This window comes from Plecotus auritus (genome assembly GCF_963455305.1).
Source record: "Plecotus auritus genome assembly, chromosome: 3".
Taxonomy (NCBI): domain Eukaryota; kingdom Metazoa; phylum Chordata; class Mammalia; order Chiroptera; family Vespertilionidae; genus Plecotus; species Plecotus auritus.
The window spans coordinates 59186377-59197227 of NC_137772.1; the positions used below are offsets into that span (position 1 = coordinate 59186377).

The 10851-nt window shown below is 46.4% G+C and overlaps 1 protein-coding gene across 1 annotated transcript; it reads left to right on the forward strand.

Annotated features, from left to right (window-relative positions):
* The first annotated feature begins 3782 nt into the window (after positions 1-3782).
* SPRY2 (sprouty RTK signaling antagonist 2) lies at positions 3783-9076 on the forward strand. The gene is made up of 2 exons (XM_080660731.1): positions 3783-4489; positions 7308-9076. Exon 2 carries the CDS (start codon positions 7359-7361, stop codon positions 8304-8306), a length of 948 nt encoding a protein of 315 aa, XP_080516857.1. The 5' UTR covers positions 3783-4489; positions 7308-7358; the 3' UTR covers positions 8307-9076.
* Positions 9077-10851: the final 1775 nt, after the last annotated feature.

The window sequence follows — 10851 nt, forward strand, 5'->3', positions numbered from 1 at the left end:
ATCGCTCAGGGTCTGCTGGTCAGCCCTGGCAAGGACGGTCCTTCTCAGAAGAGTCCCTGCATAAATTAAGTTTATTATTGCAATTGGGATGTGAGGAGAAATAATGGTTGAAAGACCTAAATTGCTATTCTTGGAAACAGTATACACTGGTGTACTCTGGGCTTATTGGAAAGCACTTATGGAGTGTCTAATGTTGAGATTGGAATAGATACTTGAAATAACCAAATCATCAATAACTATTCATTCTTCTTTGTTTCAAGAACACATCATATCAAGGCATGATTTCTCTTTGGTTATCAAAACTGGTTCTGAACCCAGTAAGGTCAAATGATTTGGTCAATCTCAAAAAGAAACCGGAACTAGAGTTGCTTAAAGCTACATTCACCTATTACTACACATAAATCAGAAGCTTAGATGAGTAAGTGCAACCTTGAAAATATCTGACTTAACTAGGCCAACATACCTACTGATAAAAAAGCATGTCCTCATTGTCTATCCTGATGTCTTCTACCAAAGATAAAAGTAAGCAAAATTCACATAGGTTTGTACACTGCCTCAGGGGACATATAATACTTTCAGCAATATAGATTTTTTAAAATAAAAATAATACATAAACAAACAAGCAAACAAACAAACAAAGAAGCCCAGCCGGCATGGCTCAGTGGTTGAGTGTCAACCTATGAACCAGGAGGTCACGGTTGAATTCCCAGTCAGGGCACATGCCCGGTTGTGTTGCGGGCTCAATCCCCAGTCAGGGGCGTGCAGGAGGCAACCAATCAATGATTCTCTCTCATTTTTGATGTTTCTATCTCTTTCTCCCTCTCTCTTCCTCTCTGAAATCAATAAAAAATATATTTAAAATAACTAAAAATAAATACATTGAGAATAGTTATAGCTATAAAAGGAAATAAGTCCAAATAAATGAACATAGAAAGTAAAATGAAGGCAGAGGTCCCAAATGTATGACACAGAGTCCTGTTCAACTGTTAGGACTAAGTAGGCATGTTATTACCCCCAGAATTTGGAGAAATTGGTGCAGCATGAGTTTCCATGGACTTAATATTTTTCAACATTGAGCAAATGGCAACACCTATTCAGGCATCAGGGCTGCCTCTCTACAAGTCTCCACAACACATTTGAAAATGAACTTCATTGTCAAATTTTGCATAACATTCTTTCATAATTCTGAAGAATCATCCAAAATTAACCTGTCATAATTTTGTAATGCAACATGAAAATCAATTTGGGAATTCATTACAAGAGCTGCACCAAACGCTTCATTATGTTTACATGCACATGCATACACATAAACATACTTCCTCTTAGGGATTATAACTCCCTAAGTAAACTCTGAAGGCACAATATACTGCTTTATACACCACGTATGAAAAATAATAATTGCACTACATAAAGTAAATAGTAAGGAGTAAATTAGAAAGAATCCAACAGATTTCTGTTTTTACCTCGTGCTTAAATTACAGGTTAAATGTTTTCCCAGCCAGCAAGTGGGAGGCTGTGGGGAACGAGGGGGGAGCTAGATTACATGGGATTCCTTCTAGCTCATGAAAGATAAATATAAATTCCTAGCTTCTTCCCTATTGACTTGATAAAAATATAAGGTGCTCTAACCAGCCGGAAGCTTTTTTAAAATGCCATTTTATGCTTTGATCCAAAACAACCTGTCTTCGCAGAGTTACTGCACCGCTGGGAGAACAGCATGGGCACAGTGTCTTCTAAGAAGCAGCCTTCCGGTGCAGGGGATTGAAGAGGCGAAGAGAAGGCGTCTCTTTCACCTGTTCTGCCGGAAACTTGTTCCGACCAGGCTTGCACAACCTGGCTGTGGCCCCCAACTCCTTCATCTTGGTAAAGGCTGGAGTTCTTCCGAGCACAGGTACCTCATTTCGCATTCCAAACCGAATGTGTCGGAGGAGATGAGAGGGAAAGCTACCTGTTATGGCATTTATGTTACAGATACTTTAAATACCTTTTTTTCCCATTTTGAACCAGCCGACCTAATGTATATTTTGTGAGTAAAAGCAACCTCGCCAGAGTTTTGGGGAAGAAGGCTGCCCCAGCCCCGCGCCTGGAGGGCGCCCCCTGGTGGCCGGATGCGCCGTAAGAGCCGCGGCGCCTGCAGTCTCCCGGAGGCTCTCAGAACTAGGGCATCGGACGAGCGGCTGGGTGGGGAGGGTGGGCGCGGTAGATCCGCGCCTGCAGCCCCCGAGACGCGGCAGAGCCCTCTCACGGAGCCTCGTCCACTCTCACCCGAGGGTGGGGGGGCACGTAGGCCAGCGCCCGGAAATAACGCATGGCACTTCCCCTGCCATCTCTGGCTCTAAACCCCGGGCGAGGGGGGAGAGCCCTAACGAAACATGGAGAAGGGAGGGTGAGAACGCCGCGCGGCAGGAAAGGTGCCCGGGACGTGCGAGAGCGAGAGCTCGGAGAGGGCAGCGAGTGCCAGGGCGGCTGCAAACGGATGTGGGCTGGAGCAGGACCCAGCCCGGGGAATCAAGCACCACGTTTTCCCAGCACCGGCTAACTCCGCACGGGGGCCAGATCGCAGGTGCCATTCGGAAGTCCTAATCGTACTTACCTGTAAAAACATTCTGTAAATCACTTGAATCCAGTATTAGGAGTGTGTGTGTGTGGGGGGGGGGGTAATTTCTCACTGGCACTCACGCGCAAGCACGTTTCTTAGTAACTGAACGGCAGTTAGAGCAGTGCGTCTGTATGCATTTCTATCTTTACATTTTTTAAGTAGGAAAATGCAGTCCATATTATCAAAATTGACAATAGGGTCATCTTGAGAAATGTTCTAAGTCACAGAAGAGTAGGAAATGAAGGATGACTGTCCTGGGTAAGTGGAGGAGGAAATCTGCTGTGTAACGGCGAGCCCCCTCCCATTTCAGAAACCCGTGGTGTGGCCCTTAGTAATCGTGTGTTTATTACTGAATTAACTATTTATTAAAAGGCTTATTGTACAACTTCCATCAGCTATTGTGTAAAACAAAACAGAAAGATCTTCAAAAAGCTTCCATTTATGTAGCTAACCACCCTTTTAAAATAAAACCTAATATTAAAACCGAAAAACTACAAATGAACACAGTCAAAACCAAATCCCCGGCCAGAGCAGAAGGTACTTGAAACCCGAATCTGCATTCCGTTCCACGCGGCTCCGAGGTGGGGGAGGCGGTTAGTGCTGGTGCCTGGTGTATAATCGGGTTAATCCAGTAGACAAAGAATAAACCAATAGCCCTCCCACCTCACTTCCCGCTCCCCTTCCCTTCCCCCTTCTTCTCTCCCCGTCGCCCCCTCGAGGGGGATCAGAAAAGGGGAGGTGGGTTTGAAATGGATTCTGAAATAGTCTCAAAACCTGCAACTTGTTTTAAATGCTAACATTGAGTGGCCCGAATTAGTTTTAAATGTTTATTCCTTTTCCTAGTAGCGGCGGGGCGGGGGGGGGGGGGAGTTCCATAAGTCAGACCGAGCCTATGGCTCGTCCTCATGGCCTCTGGGGAAATCTTAGGGTCAGTGTTTCCTTGAAACTAGATAAACTGACCCTGAGGTGCCCAGCCGGCCCCGCGGGCGCCCCGCGTGACGGCGCCCAGGCGGCAGGACCTGCCTGGGGACTCGCAGGGCGGCGCGGTTGCCCTTTTGAATGCCTCCTGCGGCTCCGAGCGCTGGCAGGCGCTGGCAGGCGCTGGAGTGTGAGTGAATGTAGCCCTGCGGAGCCAATGAGCTGGGACCGGATGCGATATATCCTCTGGGACAACAACTGCTCTGTTCCGCCTCGGATCCACATGACGCCACTTACTGCTGCCGCGGCCGCCGCAGAGCTCCCTGCCTCCTCCGGAAAGGCGAGGGCGCAGGCCAACCGCGAGCCCCCCCGGCCGGGCCCCAGACCCTCCTCCTCCTCCGCCTTCTCCTCCTCCGCACCCACCGCCCCCGCCTCGGCCTCGCCGCCGCGCCTCCACAACGCCCAGTCTGCACGACAGAGAGCTGCGCGCCGCAGCGCGAGCGGAGGAGAGGGGCCGGCGGAGCGCGCAGCGCCCAGGCCCCCGCGCCCGCCCGGCCCGGCCCGCGGCCCCGCGCCGCCTCCGCTCGGACGCGGCGGCAGCCTCACGACTTGGCCATCTGGCCTTAGGTTCTCTGTAAGGCCGTTTTCTTTTCTCATTCGCTCATCTGCCAGGAGAAGAGACTCGCTGTTAGCGCTTCGGCCTCCAGTTCATTGAGAAAAACGAGGAAATACTCCGCGTGCGCTTCTGGAAAGGGGGGGTCGCCTCCAGCCCTAAACCTCAGAGTGTTAATCGGCTGGGGACTTGGCTCCGGATTTTCCTCTCCTTTTTAACTCCCGCCTATTCCTCCGAAGTTGGACTGAAGCAGAGTTTGGAAAGAAGGGGGGAAAGTTTGCATCGGGGCTGGAATTATTTGCACATCGCTGGAAGAAGAGAATCCAACGGAGAGGGGTTGGTGCAAAGCCGCGATCACGGTGAGTCGCGTTCGGCTCTTCCCCCCTCCTGGCGCCGGGGCCGGCGCGTTATGGGCAACATGGAGTAGGTGCAGCCGGGTCGGGAGTGGGGTTTCTCTCCTGTGGCCTCCCATTCTCTAACTCCCAGGTTCCCCGCGGAGATCCTGAGAGCTGCCCGCGGGTCTGCCTGGCCGGGGGCTCGGCCTGCCTGGGCGGAGGCTGCAGTGCGCTGGGTGCAGAGTCCCCGATCCCACGCGCCCGCACTCTGGGGGGTTGGGGTGGCGGAGGCTCGCCTAGAGTCGGCTCCCAGCCGTGCATTGGTCCCGAATTCGGCGCTGAGAGTAGCAAAGGGAGAGAAACACTGTGTTTTCCAGGTCGCCGTTGCACGCGCCCGCATTTCTAACCTGTACCTCTGGGGGAGGGCGAGTCCTGGAAGAGGCTGTCCCGAGGCTGGGGTGCTCGCGGGACCGAGGGCACGCGAGTCTCTCGCCTCACGGGGGCAGCGAGACCCCGCGAGTGAAAAAAGGAGAGGGGGCGGGAGGGGGAGCCCCCGCCTCTGTCCCGTGTGGACAGAGCCCGGCGCGGGTGGGAGCGTCGCCCTGCCTGGCGCCGGTCGCTGCGGTTCGGAAGTGCAGCTTTCTCTTTTTTCCGTTCTTCGCGGTCGGCCTGGGTCATGCTTTTTTTTTTTGAAGATTGGGCTGACCCAACACAGGAAGAAAGTCATCAAGCGGTCGCGATCGTTTTCCATTACCTGAAAATAGGTGGCAAAAGAGGCTAGTTTTCTTTTTCCCTTGGATTGGCTGATCTACTTTTTTGTTGTCACTGCTGTTTTTTTTAATTTGGAATCTTGTGCGTTTTTACAAAGTGGTTTCTGTGTCGGTTTGCCCCACCCTTGTGCTGAAGTACTTTCCCCCCTAATCCTTAATCTGATCAGGCACTTCTTAATGGGGATTGCAAAGTAACTTAAAAGCGGGACTAGGAGTGAGGGGACTGCGGGGCGGGAGGGGGGGGGTGGATGCGAAACAGGCCAGGGGTCGGCAGAAATAACTTATATTTAAAAAAAAAAAAAATCTCTCCCCCAAAGATGCTTCTTTCCACTGCAAGCAAATCTGCGCGGAAAGTTCCCAGCCCAGAGGTATGGGTCCTGCATGCCCGACGTGCAGTGGAGCCTTGGAACATGTCCTTTCTTTAAAAAGTAATTTCTCGTTAACTTTCAGAAATATAGGTGTGTGCACATTGCAGGCGGTGCCCCTTGATGGAGTCGCCCTCTGTGCGTGGGTTAGACCTCCGTGTCGCGGCTGTGTGTCTAAGGCAGGGCTTTTCGTCCTCCCGGCGTCGGGGCTGGAGCCCGTGCCGGATGTTCCAGGGCCTTTGCGGGAACGCCCTGCGGGGGGCTACGTGACCTCTGCCTGGGGGTGGAGTGGCTGCGTTTGGATCTGGGAGGCAGTTCTCTGGGCTGGGGGCAGTTCAGCTGCAAAGGGAGGGTTGAGGAAGTGTGCTCCGGAGTTTTCACAGCACACCCTTCAGAGGCGCCCGCCCCCCGCCTGCCTTTCGCTGTGGCGATTGTACGCAGGGGGGCCAGCCTGCCCTCCGGGCTACGTGGATCCGCCCGGAGACCGAGTCCCTCGGGGCCCCGACTTTGTCCCACCTGCTGGGGACGGTGTTGGAGCGCTGATGGAGCCGATAAACACAGAGAAAGCTAGAGCAAGGTTGTCTTGTCTCCCTTTCTGTTGGAAGTGAGATCCGGTTTCCAGCTCTGCCTTTGCGGGATTGGGAGGCGTGTGTCACCTGCCTGTGTCTCATTTCTAAAAATCAGAGGTTGGATAAAAGTCTACTTTTGCCCGTTTTTATTCATTGTAGACTTAGTGGTAAAGGGGATGTTAGTTTTTATAAAGAGATTGTAATTAAAGCGATGACTTGTCAGAATGATAGATTTGAGGTGTGACACTTGAATTTTTAAAACACTTCCTGTTATCACCAACCGATTTATGTTCTCAAGTATATTTTTTATTTTTATTTTTAGAAGCGGGCAAAGCATTTAAGATTTTGGCATAATTTATTTCTAAAACAGGGTAACAGCTACAGAATTTAAGTTCTAGGCAATCAGGCTGTAAAATATACTCTGAAGTTGAGAAATTGAAAATAAATTCCTGTCTTGTTGTTTGTGTGTTTGCTTGATTGTGTTCCTGGGCACCTATCAGGATTTGAATCGATTTGTTTTTAATTCTAAAACTTTGTGCCTACTGTGTATTGCATGATTGTAAAATTTATAACTATTCTTTGGGGGAGGAATATTTACTTTTTGCATGCCATATTCATCATACAGGGATTTTATCAAGTTACAAAATAGTAGCTAAATAATAGTTTAAGGTATATGATGTAAAAACAGACTTAAAGTAAGAATTTCTAGGCTGTGTTTATTGACGCTAAAGACAAATGACCATGATAATCTTAAACCTTTCCAAATTTGGAAAAGGTGTTCAACTTTTGAAAATGTCAGTTGCAATGGTTATGTTCTAATTCCCTGCAATTTTTACAGGGAACCTAGACCTTGCAAATTTTATGTTTATTTGAAGAAGGAATTGATACTTAAGTGATTGAAACAAAGTCAGCTTTGTGTCACTACACATCACAAGATTAAAGAATTGTCAGTATCCAGCCAAAATTTTACATTTTGGTGCGGGCATTGATCACATGGCTATTCTAATAATCCCCACAGCCACTCAGATACAAATCCTGCTTCTCTAGAGGAAGTGGGAAGTGAAGAGTTAACTCAGGTGGGTGGAGAGTAGGAAGTATCCTGGAGTGTAAACGTACTCTTTCCTCTTGGTTTCTGCAGGAATTCAGATGTGTTCTAAGCCTGCTGGAGTGACCACACTTCCAAGACCTGATGGAGGCCAGAGCTCAGAGTGGCAGTGGGTCACAGCCCTTGCTGCAGGCACCCCGTAACAGTGGGAGACAGCGTGGGGAGCCTGACCCTAGAGAAGCCCTCATCCAGCAGGTACACGTGCTGTCCCTGGATCAGATCAGAGCTATACGAAACACCAATGAGTACACAGAGGGGCCTACTGTTGTCCCGAGACCTGGCCTCAAGCCTGCTCCTCGCCCCTCTGCTCAGCACAAACACGAGAGACTCCACGGTCTGCCCGAGCACCGCCAGCCTCCCAGGCTCCAGCACCCGCAGGTCCATTCTTCTGCACGAGCACCTCTGTCCAGGTCTATCAGCACGGTCAGCTCGGGGTCTCGGAGCAGTACAAGGACAAGTACCAGCAGCAGCTCCTCTGAACAGAGACTGTTGGGACCATCCTTCTCCTCTGGGCCAGTTGCCGATGGGATAATCCGGGTGCAGCCCAAATCTGAGCTCAAGCCAGGTGAGCTTAAGCCGCTGAGCAAGGAAGATTTGGGCCTGCATGCCTACAGGTGTGAGGACTGTGGCAAGTGCAAGTGTAAGGAATGCACCTATCCAAGGCCTCTGCCGTCAGACTGGATCTGCGACAAGCAGTGTCTTTGCTCCGCCCAGAATGTGATTGACTATGGGACTTGTGTGTGCTGTGTGAAAGGTCTCTTCTATCACTGTTCTAATGATGACGAGGACAACTGTGCTGACAACCCGTGCTCTTGCAGCCAGTCTCACTGTTGTACACGTTGGTCGGCAATGGGTGTCATGTCTCTCTTTTTGCCTTGTTTATGGTGTTACCTTCCAGCCAAGGGTTGCCTTAAGTTGTGCCAGGGGTGTTATGATCGGGTTAATAGGCCTGGATGCCGGTGTAAAAACTCAAACACAGTTTGCTGCAAAGTTCCCACTGTCCCACCCAGGAACTTTGAAAAACCAACATAGCATTATTAATCAGGAATATTACAGTAATAGGATTGTTCCTTTTTTTTTCTCCTTTTAACACACATATGCAACCAACTAAACAGTTATAATCTTGGCACTGTTAATAGAGGGTTGGGATATTCTTTGCTGTTTGCAGTGAAATGCTTTTGTCCGTGTGCCATTTTAACTGATATGCTTGTTAGAACTCAAGGTATGGGGATACAGAACCTGACGACTCACATGTTGCATAAGCTAAAGCAACAGACACTCCTAGGCAAAATTTTTTGTTTGTGAATAGTCCTTGCAAAATTTGTAAATTAGCAAATGACTTTTTTTCCATTGTTTTCTTCAGAGATAATGTGCTATATTTTTGTATATACAATAATATTTGCAACTGTGAAAAACAAGTTGTGCCATGCTATTTGGCACAGTCACAAAATATTATACTAATATGTTGTACATTCGGAAGAATGTGAATCAATCAGTATGTTTTTAGATTGTATTTTGCCTTACAGAAAGCCTTTATTGTAAGACTCTGATTTCCCTTTGGACTTCATGTATATTGTACAGTTACAGTAAAATTCAACCTTTATTTTCTAATTTTTTCAACATATTGTTTAGTGTAAAGAATATTTATTTGAAGTTTTATTATTTTATAAAAAAGAATATTTATTTTAAGAAGCATCTTACAAATTTTGCCCCTTTTATGAGGATGTGATAGTTGCTGCAAATGAGGGGTTACAGGTGCAAATGTTCAATATAAAATAGAAAATATATTAACGTTTGAAATTAAACAGAACTCTTGTCTTATTTCTCCCCTCCCCATTTTTTTCAAAGTGAAAGAAACCAAGCCACATTCTATGTTAAAGCTAGCATTTTAGTGAAATAGTTTCACTTATCTATAAGATTATTTTTATCTGTGGTTACTGCTTTAAAGTATTGTGGAGATTTGATGATTTTCAGAGATAATTCTAGCAATCGGGAGAGAAATAACTGAGCATTTGACACACTTATCTATATTAATCATGGGAACTTATCTGGCTCTATCATTGCTCTTGTCCTTCCATCTGCTTTGGTAGATTTGCTGGCTTGCCTTTGTTTTTGCAAGGTGATTATTGTTTAAATCTTAAACTGATTCATTTAGGAGACTCTCTAAAAGATTAACAATTAGACTTTTTTTGATATCCAGTATTAAGAACAAATGCCATGAAGCTAATTCAAGACCAGAGAAAGGAATTTAGTTCAATAAACATTTATTGAATATCCTCTGTCAGGCATGCAGAATACACATAGAAATGCTTGCAAGTGAGGCCAAAATGTTTTTTTTTACTTCAGCTAATCATGGCTATGTTTTTTGTTGTTTTTTTTTTTTTTTCAGTCTGTTTGGTTTTAGACTCAAGATTTGTTTTATCGCCATGATACCAAATATATTATGTTAGGAAAGACATGGAAAACATAGCTTGTTTTGATTCAGGTAAAGGGTATCATGAAATGTCATCCTATATTGGCCTAATAATTCAAGCTCAAACAGGATAATGTGAGAGGGCCCTGTCTTATTTAATCAAATTATCCAGAAAATTGTTAAGTTTTACTCTGAGAAAAAGATTCAGCGTGACAATAAGTCTGTGTTTGCAGTTGTCTTTTGGGAGCAAACACAGCAAGCTGCTACAAGCCCATCATGACACAAATACAGGCGTTTTTTATTTGTTACAAGTCACTTGATTAATCAGTCACTTTGTGGCGGATGATTTTTTTCTTTCAAAGGCACAACCTTTTGCTGCCAAGAATCTCCGGAAGTCTAGGAAATGATTTACCTGTTATTATTATTTAATCTCTCGTTTCCTGTTCTAAAGCTCCTCCTCTGGTTAAGAGGTCTTAGTACCGGTTGTCTTATGTTTTGTTTTTAACTGGCTTTCAAGGAATTATATAGTCTCCTAAACCAACACATAGCTGTAAGGACTTTCAATGTCCTCAAAACTTACTCCAAAAACAGAAGGTTACAATAATTTAGAAATTATTTACCCTTAAGTTTCAACTTCAGGATACTAAATGTTGCAATTCTAATACTCTTAAAATTTAACCCTTAAAATGGTCTAGGAGGAAGAAGAATGTTGTAAAATTGGGCAGGGTGGCTTATTCACTGTCATTGGGTAGTTTGCAAGGTTTGTAAAGCACAAAAATTTTGATTAATTAGCTTTATTCATCAAAAACTGCCATATGTACTGATAGAACTTTGGTAAAGAAGTAAGATTTTTACACTGCATAAGCAGTTTTCAATGTTCTTTAGACAAATGGCAGCAGAGCCCACTGGGTGTTTATTGAAGGAGAAGAGTAAGAACCCTTCACTGAATCAGTCTCTTGATAGTCTGATAGTGTTGCCTAGGTATGGGCATTTTTAAAATCCTAACTGAGGATCTGTTTATTGATTTTCAGACAGAAACATCTATCAGTTGCCACCTGTACACAGCTGTACTGGGTGGGGATCAAACCCGCAACCATTTTGGTATATGGGACGTCGCTCAAACCAACTGAGCCATCCAGCTGAACTAGGAATTTGCATTTGTAA